At 52.1% G+C, this 20,886-nt stretch overlaps 1 protein-coding gene across 3 annotated transcripts; it reads left to right on the top strand.

The window, feature by feature from the left end:
* Nucleotides 1–8,431: 8,431 nt before the first annotated feature.
* LOC147353948 (cell adhesion molecule CEACAM6-like) lies at nucleotides 8,432–19,784 on the top strand. 3 transcript variants are annotated; one of them, XM_086352859.1, is made up of 8 exons: nucleotides 8,432–8,605; nucleotides 9,484–9,843; nucleotides 11,034–11,312; nucleotides 16,767–16,878; nucleotides 18,079–18,107; nucleotides 18,426–18,457; nucleotides 19,075–19,116; nucleotides 19,361–19,784. In XM_086352859.1, the coding sequence occupies exons 1-8, from the start codon at nucleotides 8,542–8,544 to the stop codon at nucleotides 19,424–19,426; spliced, it is 984 nt and encodes a 327-aa protein (XP_086208985.1). In that variant the 5' UTR covers nucleotides 8,432–8,541; the 3' UTR covers nucleotides 19,427–19,784. The 3 variants fall into 3 exon arrangements, with proteins under 3 accessions (XP_086208985.1, XP_086208984.1, XP_086208987.1); XM_086352858.1 differs by having other exon boundaries at nucleotides 18,372–18,457; XM_086352861.1 differs by lacking the exons at nucleotides 16,767–16,878; nucleotides 19,075–19,116; nucleotides 19,361–19,784 and having other exon boundaries at nucleotides 18,426–18,445.
* Nucleotides 19,785–20,886: the final 1,102 nt, after the last annotated feature.

The following is a 20,886-nucleotide window of genomic DNA, read 5'->3' as shown; positions in this document are numbered from 1 at the left end:
GAGATCGAGGCCAGTCCACACTCCCTGCAGCTCTCCCCACCCCTTCTTTCCAGTGAAGTGAAAGTTGTTCAGTCCGTCCAACTCTTTGCAACCCCATGGACTGTAACCCTCCAGGCACATCTGCCATGGGATTCTCCAGGCAAGAACACTGGAGTGGATAGCCATTGCCATCTCTGTAGATTCATCAAACCCAGGTCTCTGGGATTGCAGGAAGATTCTGTACTGTCTGAGCCACCATGGAAGCCTCTTCTTTTCTAGCAATGCCCAATTTTTCAGAATGGAAAGAAAGCAGATGTGACTCAAAGACCACAACTCCCAAGTCTCCAGGTGGCCTGTGTTCATCAGCACCATGGACAGTGTCTCTGCTGTGCTCAGCCCCCATCAATGGGAAGGGACGGCTGCATATCCTGCCCATTTCTATTCTATGACAAAGATGAACATAGTAGAATGTGTTCAGGGATAACCCGCTTTTCTCTAGTTTATGAATCGGGAGCACCTTCTCCTGTCTGTGTATTAGTTGTAGCTACAGCCATGATAACTCCCAGGTGAATGATCCTGCGCCCGGAGGGTGTCCTCAAGGAGGCTGAGAACTAACTTTGTCCTCTCAGAGTATCTCCCCGCCGCTGAGTGTCAGATAACCGGCTTGTCTACAACTTGGAGGGAACGTTTCATGATTAAGTCCTGACCCTCGGTACCTGACCTTGGAGACAGCCATCGCCTAGCCTGGAGGCCTCCTGAGCACAGCCTCCTGTTCCCTCATTCTCCAAATGATCCCCCCTCCCCCAGGGAGCAAGGCTGAGCAGAACGCCTGGGCTACCCTCCCAGCTTCTCCAGTCTGAGCCTCAAGCCTGGCGTGAGAGCTTTTGCCATCTCTCCACGCTTCCAACAGAGCAAGCGTCCTGCTGAAGAACAAGTGGGGCCTGAAGACCAGTCTCCAGGGTACAATCTGTCACCTGAGGGCTCCTCCGTCTGCCTGTGTACCCAAAGGAAGAGAAGGAACTAGGGCTCCACAGTCACCCCAAACTTCCTCTTCTCCATAAATGTACCATTGACAGGGGTAACTCTGACACCCAAACCCAGCACTATATTTCTCAATGACTCAGGTCTAACCCATCCAGCATCCCTAACAGTCATGCAAAATGCTCGAGACACCCAGTATAATGGTCACTGGATTACCAGGGCCTCCCCTATCTTCCATGGGGACAGACTCTGCAGGAATCACCTGGGCTCATGTGCACCACCTGTGGAACCATGGTGTTTAAATGGAGCAGCAGAGGGAGCTACTGAGGGTATCTCAGGGGTCCTGGCATCTGACCAACCACAGAGGCGCAGCCACAGGACTTCGTGAAAAGATGAACAGAAGGATGGGTAGGGGATAAAGGAGGGATGGTGTGTGGGAAGAGAGGTGGACATATGGACACACGTGCTATCTCCTCACAGAATTTTTCCGTAAAGGGTGAGGATGTTGGAAATGAACGTTTTCCTCTAGTCCCCATGCAGATGCAGTTTAGGGGATACAGTGGCACTCAGTGTGCACACATGTTAACCAGGACTCCAGTTCTAAGAGGAACCCTGAGCTGGGAGCTCGGACATGGAAGGATTCACCTGTCCTGCTTCTGCTGAGTCCACCGGCCAGCTCCAGGCCTGATGCAGGGAACTGCATGTCTGTGTGTCGAATGAATGAGCCCCTGGCTCACACTCCACGGGGGCCGAGATTTGTGGTGAGGATGTTCACTGCAGAGCAGATGCTCAGTGTGAAAGGCGGGATGCTCGCTACTGGCTGTTCCAGACTGAAAACAAATTTGCAGTGAAGTCACCCCAGTGGCAGAGCAGGTCCTCAGCCTGTGGAAAATCAATGTTTCAATGGTGTTCTGGATGTTTGAGAAAGAAGGAGTTGAAAAGAAGACCTCACAACTTCGGGAATAACATTTAATTCTGAACTACTCAGCAAATATTTTGTTTATTTTTTAATTTCCCCGCTGCACTGGGTCTTCATTGTTTTCCACCAGTTTTCTCTAGTGCGGTGAGCAGGGGCTACTCTTCGTTGCGATACGCCGGCTTCTCATTGAGGTGGCTTCTCTACTCCCGAGCAGGGGCTCTCGGCAAGCAGACTTCAGTCGTTGCAGCTCGTGGGCTCAGAGCACAGACTCAGCAGTTCTGATGCATGGCCTTAGTTGCTCAAAAGCATGTGAAATCCTCCTGACCAAGGATGAAACCCGGGTCCCGTGCTTTGGCAGGTGGATTCCTATCCACTGAGCCACCAGGAAAGTTCTCTAAACAATGCCTAACTTGTAGATAGACACTGGTTCATCATGGCCGCCCCACACACGAGGTTTCCATATTTGAGTATGGGTAAATAAACAAGCGATGTATGTCATAGTTTTTTAATTTACAGACACAAAACCATAGGCTCTGTGCTCACTAGCCCTGCAGACACACAACCATAGGCTCTGTGTTCACTAGCCCTACAGACTCACAACCACCTGCTCTGTGCTCACTAGCCCTGCTGGTGTGACTTGGGCAGCAGGACTGTCACTGACCTGGCGGTTGTTCTAGTTGCTAAGTCATATGCAACTCTTTTGTGACCCCATGGATGTAGCCCGCCAGGCTCCTCTATCCATGGGATTTCCCAGCAAGAACACCAGAGTGGTTTGCCATGTCTTCTCCAGGAGATCTTCCTGAGGCAGAAATCAAACCCGAGTCTCCTAAACAGGGAGGAGGATTCTTTACCACTGCACCACCAGGGAAGTCCATGTTGCTGATGACCACTTGTTCAAACCCATGCAAGTTACAGCTGCTGCTGCTAAGTCGCTTCAGTCGTGTCTGACTCTGTGCAACCCCAAAGATGGCAGCCCACCAGGCTCTCCCATCCCTGGGATTCTCCAGGCAAGAACACTGGAGTGGGTTGCCATTTCCTTCTCCAATGCATGAAAGTGAAAAGTGAAAGTGAAGTCACTCAGTCGTGTCTGACTCTTAGTGACCCCATGGACTGCAGGCTACCGGCTCCTCCACTCATGGGATTTTCCGGTAAGAGGACTGGAGTGGGATGCCATTGCCTTCTCCGGCAACTTACAGTACCAAGTGTCAACCCTAATGGAAGCTATGGAAGCTGGGTAATTTTCATGTGTCCATGTGGGTTCATCAATTAATAAAATGTACACCTCGGGTGTGGCATGTTGAATACTGAGGAGACCCTACACTCATGGGCGGCAAGTATCTAGGAAAACTCCGTACCTTCCCTCACTTTTGCTGTAAAACTGAAGCTACTATAAAAAAATAACCTTTACTACAACTGAACCACCCTGGCACCAACCCTTCTCAGGCTTAAGGAAGATGGAGATTCACCTTTGAAACTTCAAATATCAAAAGGTAAAAAGAAGTAAAAACAACCTAATAAATTAGAATACGAAAGAGCCCATTAGATCCTAATAATTTAGTTACAACAATCATCTACAGGGTGACAGGGACACTGAGTCCAGAGCTAGCATGCTTGATCCCTGTGTCCCTTTTGCTGAAAGAATCTCTGATCAGGGTCCTGTGGAGACGCCCCACCTTCCTTCTCACCATGAAGACCAGGTCCCCTGCTGGGGCAGAGACACAGAAGGCGGGAAGATGAGGTTCAGAATCACTGCACCACCCCTGGTCTTCCAATTCCACCTGGCCCTGCCCCCTGTGGAAGACACTAAAGGGGGTATGGGGGGAAAGGAAATGCAGCCTTTTCATGTCCACATGGACCCTCTGGATCAGGCAGGACACACGGACGTTTCCTCACCCTCCTCCTACTTACAGATGCTCCAGTCCTGCCCAAGGACTGAGAATGTTGCATCTGGATCCTTCCTCTTCTACAGAGAGAAATTGGCCTGGTATCAACACAAATCTCAACTGGATGAAATCTTGGAGTGGGGTATATAAGAGAAGATCTTGGACGAGAGATGTTGGAAATTCAGAGTGGGACATGATTCAGCATAAAGGATAGGTAGTGTTGAAAGGGTTAGTCGCTTGGTCGTATACCATCCTTTGCGACCTCATGTCTGTAGCCTGCCAGCACCTCTGTCCCTGGGATTTGTAAGATGATATGTAAACACTTGACAAATACTTGAGTTGTCTTAGGAGAAAACCTCGAGTACTTTCCCATCGAGAAAAGTGAAGAGGAACTTTTCTCGAAGTTCCTCTTCGAAAATGAAGAGGAACTAAAAAGCCTCTTGATGACAGTGAAAGAGGAGAGTGGGAAAATTGGCTTAAAGCTCAACATTTGGAAAACAAAGATCATGGCATCTGTCCCATCACTTCATGGCAAATAGATGGGGAAACAGTGGAAACAGTGTCAGACTTTATTTTGGGGGGCTCCAAAATCACTGCAGATGGTGACTGCAGCCATGAAATTAAAAGACGCCTACTCCTTGGAAGGAAAGTTATGACCAACCTAGATAGCATATTCAAAAGCAGAGACATTACTTTGCCAACTAAGGTCCATCTAGTCAAGGCTATGGTTTTTCCAGTGGTCATGTATGGATGTGAGAGTTGGACTGTGAAGAAGGCTGAGCGCCGAAGAATTGATGCTTTTGAACTGTGGTGTTGGAGAAGACTCTTGAGAGTCCCTTGGACTGCAAGGAGATCCAACCAGTCCATTCTGAAGGAGATCAGCCCTGGGATTTCTTTGGAAGGAATGATGCTAAAGCTGAAACTCCAGTAGTCTGGCCACCTCATGCGAAGAGTTGACTCATTGGAAAAGACTCTGATGCTGGGAGGGATTGGGGGCAGGAGGAGAAGGGGAAGACAGAGGATGAGATGGCTGGATGGCATCACCGACTCGATGGACGTGAGTTTGAGTGAACTCCAGGAGTTGCTGCTGGACAGAGAGGCCTGGCGTGCTGCGATACATGGGGTCGCAAAGAGTCAGCGACTCAACTGAGCTGAACTGAACTTTCCCTTCGACACTCCCCTCTGTGGCCGCCAGAGGGCGGCAGAGCTCCTCCATAGTCTGGAGCCTCCACAGGGCTGCCCACCTCCTTCCCACTTAGCAGGTCCCACCGCCCAGCAGCCTCTGACCCTCACCAACCTACTCCGTCCACAGTCCTCTCCACTCTCCCAGTTCCCCACACTGGACTCTGGCAGCTCCTCCTCCCAGCCAGGCCCACCTGAAGGCCAGACTCCCCTCAGGTAGCTCTGCCCTCTGAGCCCCATCCTTCTCTGCTGAGGGTCTGCTCACCCTTCACATCTCAGTCAAAAGATCACTTTTGCAGGGGTGCCTTCCATGACACCCAGTCCAGCTGAGATTCCATGACAGACTCCGGACCCTTTCCTTTCCACCAGACGCTTCCCTTTCAGTCTATCCCTCCATCATAATTAGCTCCTTTTTTCCAGGATTTTCTCTGAGTGTCTGTCTCCCCGTCACAAGGTCAGGTGTGTGAGCTCGAAGTCCAAGTCTATCCTATTCTCTGGACACCAGGACACAACCCAGGGCTGACAGGTCACACATGCTCAATAAATACTCTTTAAATAGATAAGGGAATCTGCATGACAGAAGCCAGAACTCACACCCCCCACCCAGTGTGACACCGAGGGGTCAGAGAATATTCCTTGTGGACACAGGGGTTCTGGCATCAGAGTGGGAGGAGACCTGCCAGTGCCCATAGCTGCTCCAGGACGGAACTTTATTCCTCCTGGAGTCAGGAGTGAGGACAGGGGCCTCTTAAGTGTGAGGAGTCAGACCTCTGCTCATTCCCAGATAATCACACCCTCTTCCATCTCTACTCAGGAGAATCTTCTAGTCTCCCTGGAGGGCCTGGGCTGGCACCTTGAGTCCTTCCCCTTCTCTTGGAGACCTGACCTGGCTCAGACTCCCGATCCTCCATCCCAAGGGAGTCACCACAGGGGAGGGGGAGCCCCAGCGTGAACTCACAGGAATTGGGGAGCAGCTCCTCATCCCAAGGTCCCTGATCTGTGGGAACACGTGGGTCTGGTCCCTGGAGACATCTCAGCCCCTCCCCCTAAGGCATCCTGGGAAAGGAGGGGAACTTCCGGAACAGAGGAACATAGCTTCTGCAGTTGATTTATCCCAGGGGGACTGGAGTCCCACGGGGGTCTTCCCTCCACTGACAGAGGAGCCCAGGGGCTCCCCTGACAGAGTCTCCCCAGGTCCTGGCACTGTGGGGAGGCTGAGAGCAGACCACTGATGGGGACACAGAGAACTAGGGTGCAGGCCCAGTGCTGTGAGGTGGAGGAGGACAGGGCCTTCTGGGGTCCAGCCCACAGGCCGCCATCCTCTCCCCAAAGCCCCGAGACCCCCCGCTGGCCCTTCCTTTGAAGCCTCAGGGACTGAGAGCTCCTCCTGAGCACACGTCCACCTGGATGGATGGTTCTCCTGCCACTGAACAATGCCCATCGTCTCCCTGGGCTCACCCTGCACTGGGATGAGGTCAGGAAGCCTGGGGACCCACAGAGACCTGAACCCCGGCTGATAGCCTCTAGTCTGGAGGTCAGCGCCCACCTCTGCCCAGAGCACATAACCAACTCACTCCCTTTGGCATTTGCACCCCAGCAGCCCACTCCAGTACTCTTGCCTGGAAAATTCCATGGACGGAGGAGCCTGGAAGGCTGCAGTCTATGGGGTTGCTAGAGTCGGACACGACTGAGCGACTTCACTTTCACTTTTCACTTTCATGCATTGGAGAAGGAAATGGCAACCCACTCCAGTGTTCCTGCCTGGAGAATCCCAGGGACGGGGGAGCCTGGTGGGCTGCCGACTATGGGGTCACACAGAGTCGGATACGACTGAAGGGACTTAGCAGCAACAGCAGCAGCAGCAGCCGCCTGTTACATTGTCCCCGGGTCTGCTCATAACCTCCAGGGGGCAACATTGGGCCAAACAGGAAATTAGCAGGTGAATTTTGTTTTGCCTAAGGAAGTGGAGAAGGAGCCTGATTTCCATCCCTCCTTCTAAATAGCGGTCTCCAACCTTAAGGGCACCAGGGACCGGTTTCATGGAAGACAATTGCGGAGGGTGGAGATGATTTGGTGATAATTCAAGCGTGTTACAATTACTGTGTACTTATATCTATTATTATTACATCAACTCCACCTCGGATTATCAGGCCTTAGACCCCAGGGGTCTAAGACAGACCCTCAGACCCTCAGACCCTCTACAGACCCTCAGAGCCCCTCATATGTGCCCACACTACGCGGCCCAACCTTCTAGGGGCCTATGGGCACCCATGCCAGCTCTCATCCCTGCCTGCAACCACCCATGGGAAAGATCACAGCGACCACAGAAAGATCAGCCAGGGTGACAGAGGAGGCCCTGTAATGGCAAGGAGGACCTGAATAGTTTCTGAACCAAGGTTCAGGCAATAGACACAGAGACGGAGAGTCTCCCGGAACTTGACCCGAGGACCAGGGAGCCCAGAGTCAGCCCACCCATCAGCACCAGGTTCCTCTCCTCCCAGGACACACAGGAAGCCTTTCCCTTCTCACCTGAGAACTGCAGCTCCTCCTGAACTCAGTTCTGGGTCTCTGTCCCTGAAAACAGATGCCAGGCTGGTGACACTGGAAAGTGGAGGTCAGGTCCCCTCTCCAGTCATCGCTCATCTGACTCCTTTCTCTCCTCCAGAGTCAGTGTGACCTTGAGGGGGGAGTAAATGCAGTCCTCTCAGATATTTGAGAACAGGAAGACCCTGGGCATCCAGCTGGGTTTCTGTGTCCGGGAACAATTACCACCAACATTTGGAAACCGCTGGATCTGTGTGTTGTGCTGAGAGACCTCAGACCAAAACACAGCAGAGGCCAACACTGGGGTGGGTGGGGCAGCCTAACCGGTGTTCTGGGGTCTCAGCCAGGCTGGGCGAGCGTGTGACCTGGTGGCTGCTGAAACAGCATTTCTAAGGTGTCACCTGGGGGTTCGCAGTCTTCATGAAGCTCCACAGGTGATTCCCACGCACCGTGGGGAAGACGTCCCTGTGACAACGTTCCTCATGCACCCCCCACCCCCAGGCTCCTCCTCTGAAGGGAAAACCCAGAAAGGGATAACAGAGGGCTCTGAGGGAGGCTGAGTGTGCATCTGATCCAGAGCAGTGGGAACCTCGGGCCCGAACACCCCAAGGTTGTGCTTTTCCAGACAAGGGTGTGTGTGTGTGTGCGTGTGTGTGTATAGATGTGTGTGTATGTAGGTGTCTGCGTGTAGCTGTGTGTGTATGTATGTGTGTGGTGGGTATATGTGTGTAGATGTGTGTGTGTGTAGGTGGAGAATCACTGCTCTAGAAGGCAGGGGACTCAGCAGAATTCAGGGAATAGAAATACAGACAAGGGGGACGGGGGAGGGGGACCACCAGGGAGGGAAGGAGGAGAGGGGAGGCAGAGGGCGGGGCCTGGGCAGAGACCCCGCCCCGGGCCACGTGACCCAGCGACGTGCTCCTGCCCCCGGAGGAGGCCCAGCACACAGAGGGAAGGACAGCGGAGCTCACACAGCAGGCTGCAGTGCTTCTGAGCGTTTCTGGACCAGAAGTTCTCCTCCCAGAGAGAGGGACACAGTAGACAGCAGGCACCATGGAGCCCCGGTCGGGCCCTGCAAGCAGGAGGCATGTCCCCTGGAACAGGCTCCTCCTGGCAGGTGAGAGGGGACAATTTTCAGGGAGTGGGCAGAGACTGGAGAACAAGAGACTGGCTGGTGTCTGGGGGAGACAGGGCTCTGAGAGGGGACAGAGGGCTTGTGTTCACACCTGAGCACAGAGGACAGGGGAGGGTGGGGGGCTCAGCCACAGGAGACTCTCCATGAAGTAGAGCTGGTGAGGGGTGGGAAGACCTCAACTGTTGTAGGTTTCATGAGTTATTCTTCACTGAGCAGTAATTGTTGAAAACTGATGACAATAATAACAGTTTATTGTGTCAGTACAGAAAAACAACCAGAACAGTAAACTTTGTCCTTACCCGCACCCTTAGAAACTGACAAATAAACAGCAGGCTGTGGAATTCCTGGGACTTCTCCTTCCTTCATCCCCAGGTACTAATGACTGGAGCCTGGTCCTGGCCCTGGGTTTCAAGCAGGATCAGACAAGCCCCTGCCCTCACGGAGCCCAAGCCCTGTGGGGAGGAAGACAGACAAGCAGAGAGATCGAGAGTGTGCTGGCAGGTGCTACAGGCGTCACGCAGGAAAGGGAGCGGGGAAGGGTCAGCAAGTGAGCACGGAGGGTCTTTACAGCAGTTGGTCGGGGCAAGGGGCATCTCCCAAGAGGCCCTGAGTGTGAGCAGGAGTGTGAGGGCAGTGAGGGAGTGAGCCAGGGGACAGCTGGGGAAACAGGAAAAAACGAGCCCAGAGGGGCTGAAGTGATGGGGGTCATGCTGCTGACCTTGAACCACACACACACATACATGCACACATACCCACACTAAGGCTGAGGGATGAAGAGACCTGCTCAGGACCCAGGGCACCATTTTCCCATCCCCCACATAGGTCACAATATTAACTGATTTCTCTCTCTTCCCTCCTAGTCTCCCTCTTAACTTTCTGGACCCCGCCCACCACTGCCCAGCTCACTATTGAAACGATGCCCCCCCTTGCTGCAGAAGGGTCGGATATTCTTCTACTTGCCCACAACCTGACAGAGAATCCTCTAGCCTATGCCTGGTACAGAGGAGAAAGGGTAGACAACAGCCAGCTAATCGCATCATATAGGGTAGACACTAACGCAACTACCAAAGGGCCTGCACACAGCGGACGGGAGACACTTTACCCCAACGGAACCCTGCTGATCCAGAACGTCACCCAGAAAGACACAGGCTCCTACCTCCTGCTCATTACAAAGGATGATTTACAGACAGAAAGACAAACTGGACACCTCCATGTACTCCGTGAGTGCCTCCTCTCTGACCTCGGGGTGTTGGGGGATGAATTCTGTTCTGACTAACCCGGATGGCACCTCCATCCCCTCTGCATTGTGTCCCGTGTTGGGGTTTGAACATTCAGTGCAGCGCGCACACTGTGGAGACCAACTCCAAAGGGTCAGAAATGCTTTCCAGGAAGCCAGGCCCTGCAGACACTGTGTAGAGAGAAGGACGGTCTGATGAGGGACTCGGCAGAGGGAGAGCACTCTTAGTCAGCCCCCTGGGCCCCTCCCCGTGACCATGACCCTGAGGAAGACCCTGCAGGACTCAGGGAAGACCCTGGCCTGAGGGCCCCCAGGGATCCTCACAGAGAAGCTCAGCCCCAGGAAGTCCCTCCCAGACCCTGTCCCAGGGCTCCTGCCTCCAGTGACCCTGGGAAGCCTGTGCCAAATCTGGAGGCTCCAAGCTGGTCACCAGCCAGGGCTCAGCCCCAAGAGCCACCTCCGTGCAGGGGCACAGTCTGGTCCTACTCATGAGACTCAGCATGGACAGCACACAGGTACGAGGTCCCCAGGAATCAAGCAAATGCCCTAGGGGACTTAGAGACGCCAGAAAAATCTCAGCACCCCCAGAGAGGAACACAGAAAGGAAGACACTGCTGGCAGCTCCTCCACCACAGGGTGCTGCCCAAGGAGCTCTCTCCTGATGCTGGTTGGTGAAAACTCGGAGATATGTGAGGCGGTCTCTGAATCTACCCTGTTCTGTCCACCACTAAACGCTGCTGCACAATCAACCCCCAAGGAAGCCTGTGCTTCTCCCAGACATAGAGCAGGTGGCCTCACACTCACTGAGCTCAGGTCCCCATGCATTTGTCCTGCCACACACAAGCCTGCCTTATTCTTTAAAGTCTGGCTGAGAGGCGAAGGATGCCAATTTTGTTGAAAGATGCTTTCAGAGGAGCCAAAAGTATAAGAAAGTGAGAGTGTTAATCGTTCAGTCACGTCCTACTCTTTCCTATTCCATGGACTGTAGCCCACCAGGCTCCTCTGTCCATGCAATTCTCCAGGCAAGAATATTGACTGGGTGGCAATTCCCTTCTCCAGGGGATCTTTCTGACCCAGGGACTGAACCCAGGTCTCCTGCACTGGCAGGCAGATTCTTTACTGTCTGAGCCACCAGGGAGGCTCAGGGCAATGTCCTCTCTGTTATCTGCACAGCGGTGCTACCCACACCCGTCATCACCAGCAACAACTCCAACCCCTGGGAGCACAAGGACACTGTGGTGTTAACATGTGGACCTGAGACTCAGAACACCTCCTACATGTGGTGGATCAGCAATCAGAGCCTCCCCAAGAGCACCAGGCTGGAACTGTCCGAGGACAAGAGGACTCTCACAGTGGTCACCGTCACAAGGAAAGAGAAAGGACCCTATGTGTGTGAAACCCGGAACCCAGTGAGCATCAGCCGCAGTGACCCATTCACCCTGGATGTCCTCTGTGAGTAACCTCTGTTCCTATGTGGCCTGAGCTGCCCACCCAAATGCACACTGCCAGAGGCCAATCCACACCCCTCCCTCTCAGGTCCGAGTACATGGGCCATCACCCCTGGACACCCAGACTGGCCATGACTTCCTGTCCCAGGCAAGCCCAGGCAGGTCCACCTTGAATGAGGACAGGGAGGGGATGGGCTGCTCTGTGTGGATGGCTGAGGATCACCAGAATATGATGGGAGAAACAAATTAACATCAGACTCACAATGAGTGAGCATGAAGGACCCAGGGGCCCCAATACAGACCAGGAACTTGCCTTCCCTCTGATTGCACCACGTGTGGCTTTCTGCTCTTTGCTCTAAACGGTCCGATCACCCCACCACTACCCCTCAGACTCCTCTGACCATCCAGAGGGGAACCTCAACCTCTCCTGCCACACAGCCTCTAACCCAGCCACACAGCGCTCCCCGCTTGTCAGTGTGAGGCCCCAGGAATACACCCAGGCTCTCTCTATTCCCAATCACAACATGTACTCTCAGATCCTACATTCTCTGACTGTCCTGGATAGCCCCACAGTCAGAAGATCAAGGTTCCCAGGGCTGATAGCACAGAGCTGTCTAGTACTAGAGTGTTGTCCCAGCAACCAGGCAAGGGTCCCTCTTGTGTGATCTGGGGGTCAGAGGAGATGTGCGATCATCTCTTTCCCGTTGCCACCTGAACAAAGACCCAGGGCCTTCCTCACAGTCATCTTTACAGAGGTCTTGGGCCCCAAGACTGAGGAGGGAGCAAGACCCAGGCCCCTGACCCACTCTCAGCAGTCACCCCTCTGTCTCTCCACAGACCCAGTGGCACGGCCTTCCCTCCAAGTCAGCAACACCACAGTCCCAGAACATGAGGGCCCCGTGGTCCTGACCTGCCTCACAGATGAGACTGGGGTCTCCATACGCTGGCTCTTCAAAGGCCAGAGTCTCCTCCTTGCAGACAGGATGACACTGTCCTCAGACAGCAGCACCCTCACCATAGACCCTGTCAGCAGACAGGACGCCGGGGCTTATCAGTGTGAGGTCTCCAACAGGGGCAACTTCAGCAGAAGTGGCCCCCTAGGGTGAGGGTGACCTGTGAGTGACCACTGTCGCCTCCTGTCTTAGTCGTTCAGTGGTGTCCGACTCTTTGTGACACCACGGACTTGAGCTCACTAGGCTACTCTGTCCATGGGATTTCCCAGGCAAGAATCCTGGAGTGGGTTGCCATTCGCTACTCCAGGGTACGTCCTGACCCAAGGATCGATCCCGTGTCTGCTGCACTGCAGGCAGTCTTCCCGGCTAAGCCTCCAGTGAAGCCCATTTTCACTGGATAAGCTTCTTTTATTAACTCCACCAACAATTAGCCTATCATCTCATTTCCTTCACTTCAAGCAATTAGAACCTGTGCTGTCTCTCCCCTCCTCATCCCCTGATTTCTCCTGGCCCTCTGCTGTGAAGCCTCGTTGCCAAGACCGCTGGAAGCAGCACTAAAATCAGTACCTGGGACTTCCTGGGCAGTCCAGTGGTTAAGACTCCACCTTCCACTGCAGGGGTTGCTGTGACCTCCTCCAGGAGATCTTCCCCACCCAGGGACTGAATCCGTGTCTGTTATGCCTCCTGATTGGCAGGTGGGATCTTTACCACTGGTGCCTCCTAGGAAGCCCTGGTGAGTCATAAAGCCTAAATCTCCTTTTTCTTATGTGTACAGTGGTGTTTGTTATGCACTTTATAGAGCTTTGTGAATACGCGCTCCGATGAAGGTGGAAATTACAGCAGACATGTTCAGGCAGTAAGTGTCAGGATGTTAGTTCGCACTGTTGTGATTGCAGGCTTGCTGCCACACTCAACTCCAGGTCCCTCCACTTGGCTTTCTTAGTTGCACCTTCGTCTCTACAGTGGAAGTGACACCGTTTCTTCACAGGATGGGCGGTGGTCATGTGTGGTGAGAGCTGGGGGCCTTGAGGACTGTACTTTGTGCAACATAAACTCCTATGACTGTGTGTTGTCTGTTGGTCGGTTAGGTCTCTGGTTTACAGTGTTCTCACGGTCTCTAGTTGTCAGTGAAATCTCTCTGACTGCTGTGTCCATTATTGAAAGTGGGGTGTTGTAGTGTCAGTGTTATGACCGAGCTATTTCTCCCCTCGATGCTGTCCATTTTTGATTCACAAATCTGGTGTTGTTGGGTGCATAATGCTTATAATTGTTCTATTTCCTTGATGGATGGAAACTTTTCTTGATATGCAAGGTCCTAATGTCTCTTGCAGGCTTTTTTGATTTAGAGATGATTATAGCAGACACTCATACAGCCACCACAGTTCTCTTTTTATTGCTATTTGCATAGAATATCTTTTTCCAGCCTTACTTCAACCTTCTATGTTTTTGTATCTAAAGTGAGTCTCATGAAGAGAGTATAGAGAGGGGTTATAATTTTTATCCATTCTGTCAACCTCTGCCTTTAATTTGAAGGTTGAGGCTATCTATCATTCAAATACTTCCCAATAAGAAAGAGCTTCTGCCATCTAGCTATTTGTTATATGTCTTACATGCTTTATTCATTAATTCCTCTATTACTTCCTCTTTGGTATTTAGATGATTTCCTTTCATGTGTCATTTTGATTCTGTTCTTCCCCTTTCCAATGTATTTCAGTTCTTTTCTTAGCGCCTAACTTGAAGATGACAGTTATATCTTAAACACGTAACTATCGAGTTGAAATACCAACCAGATCTATGATGTATATTACAAACAAGGTGCTCCTGTGCATCTCCATCGCCTCCATATTACACACTTGTTGTCATATATTTCAGCCGTCCTTGTACAATATATGCCCGTTATATAGATTTATAAACATTGTCTCATGTAATATCTTTGAAATAAAAAACAAAAATGAGCAATTATATAAAAGACAATAATACCGGCTCAGATAAGATAGCTACCTATTGTGTAATTTGACCACTCTTGTCTAGGTTGCCTGTGGCTCTGAGTTACCGTGTAATGTTTGTTCAGTCATCTTAAAGGCTTCCTTTCACACTTCATATATGCTGTGTCTCCAAGGAATGAGTTCCCTCGACTGTTGTTTATCTGGAAAAGTCCTAATTTGAGCTTCATTGAAGGAGAGCTTCTCTGTACATTGCTTCGCCGGTTGACAGTCTTGCTTTTAGGACTTCAGTCGGTCATCCCAACGCCTTCTGATGTGGAATTTGCTTTTCACACTGTTGAAGATCTGCTGCACACGCTGAGTCACTCCTCTCTCGCTGCGTTTTTCACTTCCTCTTTCCCTCGGTCTCTCAACATTTTGACTCTATTGTGTCACAAAGTCTATATCTTGAGTTACCCCTTTTTGGAGTTCCTCAACCATCTCTAATATGTGATCTCATCTACTTTTGGAGGTTTTAAACCATTCATTTTTATATATATTTTTCATTGTTTTTCCCTCTCTCTTCTCCTTCAGGAACTGCCATCCTGCATATGTTTGTCCACCTGATGGAGTTCTGCATAATACTTTGCCTGGAGTCACTATTTGCCTTTTTTTTTTTCCCTTTCTACTCCCCAGTCTGAGTAACTTCTTTTTTTCTATCTTCGTGTTCACAGATGCTTTCTTCTACCTGCTCAGACGTGCTGAGGAATCGCCCTTCTAAGTTATTGTTTTCACTTCCTATTCTTCAGCTCCAGATTTTCTTCAACCCTGTTTAAATAATTTAACAATGAGGAAGAACACATCTTTCGTGAGAAGCAGGTGCTCCTCAGATCTGACCAATGTGGAGACAGCCATCCCCTCACACTGTGCACTCCAGTGCTTTAGACATGGACACTGATTATGTGGCTACTGGGTCAATCTCAGACAAGCACACTAGGAGCAGAAAACCACAAAGAGAGGAGGCTAGTTGTGGACCCTGAGAAGGAAGGCTCATCCCACGAACTCTCAGATGGCATCAATCAAGGAACTGGACTTCTCCTCAAGTTTGAAGTACTCCCTTCCCTCTCTAGGGGCTTCTCATGTGGGGCTAGTGGTAAAGAACCTGCCTGCCAATGCTAATGCAGGAGACTAAGGGATGCAGGTTTGATCCCTGGGCGTCAGGAAGATCCCCTGGAGGAGGAAATGGCAACCCACTCCAGTATTCTTGCCTGGAGAATTCCATGGACAGAGGAGCCAATCCCAATGATCTGGAACCACAGACAAAGGTCATGCTCTTTGGTAATCAATCCCTCCCTCTTAGAAATCCCATGAGCCTTCCAATCTGGATGTAATAAGACCAAGTGATATGGGGACAAGCATCCAATGGTCGGTGAAACAATGAGCAGAGTTTACGGCTCACTGAGAAGGTGATGCTGTCCCAGACAAGCAACAGTGTCAGGACAGAGGATGCAGGGTCTGATCAGTGTGGGGTCTCCTCCCAGTCAGAGTCTGCCAATGTGATCCAGTGCCCCACTGAGCACTATAGTGACCTTCCACACCTCTCCATCTTCCCTTGTAATTTCACTGGAAATGGGTGTGTAATGAATGCAAATCATGAGGATGTGGGTAGTCTCCTTTTGGAGCCTGTAGAGCAATGTGTTTAATTAATTATGCAAAACTTAGCTAATTTTGTCATAGTTTGCTTACTGTTTGTGAGAACTGTTTGACTGTAGGCAAGGTACTGGATCTTGTGCCTCCGTTTCCCCGTCTGTAAAACTGGAGAAGAAGAGCTGGATCTTAGGGCTGCTGTGAGGATGGTCACTAGGAAGGGAATGAGATTAAAATTCTTCTGTAGGTAAAATTCTTACCCACACAGAGTGGGCAGGTAAGAAGTGTTCACAGAGGATATTTTGGATTTCAGCGTTGTGGGTTTTGGCTGTAGAGTCAAACAACTCAGTTACATTTCTGTTCCACCTGATCCTAGCTCTGGGGCCTCCATTCCTTTATGGAAGAACTGTGTGTCTCAAATCTGTGCATGCACAGCGGGGATGACAACCCCTCCCTCGTGGGGATGGAAAGATCAGAAAAAATGGGTGTAAAGGATTCCCCACTTTGCCAGTCGCACAGGAGTACCTGGAAACAGTTCATTAATATTATTACTACTAATCAATGTTGGGTGGACTGGAGAGGAACTACCCTCTAAGACCGACAGTTGTGATGGAAACAAAAAATCAGAGGGAGGGGGCATAATGTGAGAAGAAAAGAGTCCTTCAAAGGAAAATGAACAGGACATGGAGATGGCTACAGTGAGAGAATGGAGAGCTAGAGCAAGTCCAAGGTTTCAAATCTGACGAAGAGGGAAATGATGCAGCCTCGTGCAGTGGGAGAGTCAGGAGGACACTGTGATGACAAAACACGCAACCACACAGGCCTCAGAGCATTTCCTTCCACCTAACCAGGCCCTCTCCCTGTAAGACTCCTCTTGGTATTGCCTCCAGTGAACTCGGACCCCATTTCCCCTCTCTCTTTCTCTTCTGCTTTCAGGGCGAGAAAACACCCGAGCCCTCGGTGTGGGGGCCATTACTGGCATCGTGATTGGGGTCCTGCTTGTGCTGACGCTGCTGGCTGTCCTGGGGTGTTTCATTTTCCTTCACAGGTACAGTGGCATTCCCAGATGCTGCCCCCACCCCCAGGTTGACCCTAGTCCTAGAGGAAGGACACCCCATCCTCCAATTTCCGGCCTGGATCTCCAGGACCTCCCCACTTCCCCACGGGTATTCTCTCTCGTCCTTCAGTTCCTGCCTCACCAGGTATTGACCTGTGGCAGCTTCCTTAGCACCATCCTCATTTATTTTGTTATTTAGTCGCCAAGTTGTATCCATCTCCTTTGCCACTCCATGAACTCCTCTGTCCATGGAATTTCCCAGGCAAGAATACTGGAGTGGGTTGCTATTTCCTTCCCCAGAGAATCTTCCTGGCCCAGGGATCGAACCTGTGTCCCCTGCATTGGCAGGTGGATTCTTTACCTCTGAGCCACCAGGGAAGGCCCATCTATCAGTTAACACAATTAAGACACCTCCTTGTCCTCGTTCCATATATGTAGGCTGGCAGGTAGTAAGTACTCAGAAAAAGGTATCTCTTCCTGTATATTTAAATCCACCTACTCTGATGAGGGGCAGTCACAGGGCCAGGAGCTGAGGGTCGTCTTCGCCAAGTCCACACTTGGCCAGAGAGTGGAAGTTTGGACAGGCCAGGTGGGGTCAAATGCCCCCACGTGGCAGATGCATTAACAACACCCCTGATGCATGAGACAGAACATCGTGCCAGGTCCGCAGGTGGTGGGATGTCTTTACACTTAAGGTCCAGGTAGATGGAGACAGAGGACAAGGCCACTGTCACATTTCAGCAGCTCCTGGGTGAGGGCAGGTGGCCACAGCAGCGATACTGCCCTCAGTGAGATCCCAGAGTCTCTGGCTGACCGCTTTCCTCCCCGTGCACTGGCCCTGCTCTCTCCATAAGCGTGATGAATCCACTCAGACAAAGCTTTGGATGGATGGACGCCTTTCCCAGAGCCTTGGTCCCTTGAGTGGCCACTTTCTCCTGAACCCTATTAGCCTATGGTCCTGCCCCTCTGGACTCAGGGCAGAAATGGCTTCTTAAGGACTTTCCTCAGTGTCCTTACTGGGCCCTCCCCTCCGAAGCAGCCTTGGTGGAGAAAGGAGGTGTCCAGCCCCTGCTTGGACATTCAGATCCTCCTGTCCCGTGTTCTGACAACAAAGCCTTGACCTCCGTCTACACTCCTCACAAATATGCCTGTTTTGTTTTTCTTTCCTAACCCCGGCTGCCTGCACAACAGAGGGAACTGGCCCCCAGCGTCCACCTCAGGTGAGTGTCTGTTCAGCCCAGGACAGCGGGGAGCCCCGGTCAGGCCCTGCCATGTCTGTTCCTGCCTGCCACCCCCAGGGTCTCTGGCCCTTTCTCTGGGGCTTCAGCACAGGGGATCCAATTGGCTAGTCTGCTTTTCTATGGGTTATCATCCTGGGAGGCTCCCTCGCCCTCACTGGGGCCTGAAATTGCCAGAGGTTCTCTCCCTTGGTGGGGATCTTTCTCCCATGGTTCTCCGGAAGGTGGACATCCAACCTCTCCTAGGAGAATGGGCTAAGCTTCCTCACATGCTCAGTGGTAACTCCTGTCTCCTCCCAGGAGGTGGTCCCTCTGGCAGCTCTGTCTCCCAGGTAAGTACATTCCTTCCTTGTCTCTTCTCCCAGCGTCCCCGCTTCACAAGCTCTGGGCAGGGGGACTGTCCAACCCAGAAGCACTGTGAGACACCCTTCACTCGAGGGTAGTTGAAAGTCACTCAGTCATGTCCAGTCTTTGTGACTCCATGGACTGTAGCCTGGCAGGCTCCTCTGTCCATGGATTTCTCCAGGCAAGAATACTGGAATGAGTTACCATTGCCTTCTCCAGGGGATCTCCCTGACCCAGGGATCGAGCCTCGGTCTCCCACATTGCAGGCAGATTCTTTGCCTTCTGAGCCACCAGGGAAGCTCATCAGAGTAGTTAGAACATGGCAAGTCCCACCAAGCTGGGAGCTGGATGCACTTCAGGGACATGACCACCCACAACCTTATGCAGAGGCTGCTCTGGTCCCCTGACTAGAACTCAGGAGAACCTTGGAGTTCAGCCAGGAAGAGAGTGGGCACTGGATCATCCGTCAGGGGAGCTAGGCTAACAAGGGTGGGAAACAGAGCCCAGATAGGATTTGGGGTCGGGGTTCCAGGCTTGGAGATGGCTGGTCGGGAGAAATGACTCTCTTTCCCTCTCCTCTGATGCCCACTTCCTCCATGCCCAGGCCTCCCTACCTGATGCCAGGCCACCAGCTCCCATCTACCAGGTGAGTGTGGGGATCCAAGTTCTGGTTCCATAGCCCAGAAGGCAAAGGAAGTGCCCCCTGCACACCTGGCTGTGTTTGGAGGTCCAAGAAATAGCAGGAAAGATGGAGAGGGGATGAAGGGGAGGTGGGTCTGGACCAAAAACCTCTGACACGAACAGACCCTGGGTAACCCAGGGCTGGGAAGTCCCTGGGAAGTCATCTAAGAAGGTTACATGAGCTGGAAGGCATCGGTTTTCTTTTGCAGGAATTACTACACCCCGACACAGACGTTTACTGTAATATCAGCCACAAAGCAGATGCGGGTCCTTAGTTCCTCCAGACACGTCTCCTTACGGACTGTGTGAAAGAGCTTACCTGAGACCCAAGACCCGAGTGAGGTCAAGAGGAAGAGCCTGAGGCAGAGAACCAGCTCTGAGATCTGAGGCTATTCAGGAACCTGGGCCCAGGCTCAGGGTCCTCCTGGATTCCTGGCAACACTGACAGGCTGCCCTGAAGCCTGGATGGACCAGAACTCAGGCTGCAATTCCCACAGTGGGGGGAGGTTCAGCAGGGCAAGTGACTGGTCCTGTGACCCACGGTGGACCACCAGAGAGATCTGAATCAAGAGCACTTTCCTTCCCCTGGTTGCAAAATATACTGCCCTTGGGTCTTGTCCAGCAAGAAATTCACCTGAATCTCTGCTCTGGTCTCTCCATGGTTGCTCAGGGAAAGTATTAGCTCTAGTTACCTGACCTCCCCATCTATTCCCTGGGGGAAAGGAAGGGGAAGATTCTGAGAATGGAGGGAGGGGGCATGCTAACAGGAAAGGAGGGTCACCAGACCCTTGGCAGCCACATGGGCACTCGGCAGTCCTCACACTGCCCTGGGGTCCCAGACACCTCCCAGTGCTTGCTCACTTGGCATGGAGTCTCTGGAGCACAGAATATGGGACCGTCTGAGACCCACTAGAACACGAGTCAGGAAGGATGAGTCGTGGGTGAGACAACTTTTATGGGTGAGGCCCCTTTGCAGCCTCTTGGTGTCCTGAGCCCTTGGCCATCCTCACCAAGCCTTGCTGGCCCCAACTTGTGCTGCCTCAATTGAGTTTTTTTTGTTCAGTTGCTAAGTTGTGTCTGAGTCTTTGGGACCCCATGGACTGCAGCACGCCAGGCTTCCCTGTTCTTCACTATCCCCCAGAGATTGCTTCAACTAATCTCCACTGAGTCAGCGATGGGACAGGAACTTTTGTCTGTCCCCAGATCAAGGATCCAGAATGCCTTCTCTCTCCATGGGTTTCTGTTGTTTCCCTAAGGGCCTAAGCCCTGAGGACCTCGTTCCCTTTGGGGGACCCAGAGGAGCAATCAGAGTCACCAAAGTAAGAGGGACCCAGAAGCCATGCTCTGAGCAAGGTCCTCCCAGGAACTTCCCGTGACCTCTATCCACTTTCTGCTGGTTTCCACTTTGCTTTCCGACGCGGATCGTGAGCCTGCTCCCAACACACACACACGTCAGCCTCAGGGCAAAGGTGCAGGCTCTACCTAAAACTCAACCTGACTATGACGGCAAAGGGCTCACCTGTCTCCTCCTCAGTGTCCCAAGGGCCTTCCCACCCGGATCTCCCCTGCAGCCCCCACCACACACCTGGGCTAGCAAGTCTCAGTCTCTCCCTGAGGTCCCTGGGATAGGTCTGTTCTCATATAGTTCCACTCGGATCAGGTGCCCACACTCACACAAACACAGCAGGTGTGTGCCCTAGGGCACAGAGCCCACAGTTGGCAAGCATGCTCTTGG

This window comes from Bos grunniens, chromosome 18 (assembly GCF_055505025.1).
Source record: "Bos grunniens cultivar Pamir isolate PY7600 chromosome 18, Bosgru_T2T1.0, whole genome shotgun sequence".
Taxonomy (NCBI): Eukaryota; Metazoa; Chordata; class Mammalia; order Artiodactyla; family Bovidae; genus Bos; species Bos grunniens.
The sequence above is the reverse complement of the archived record's forward strand: the minus strand, read 5'-3'. Positions and strand labels throughout refer to the sequence as shown.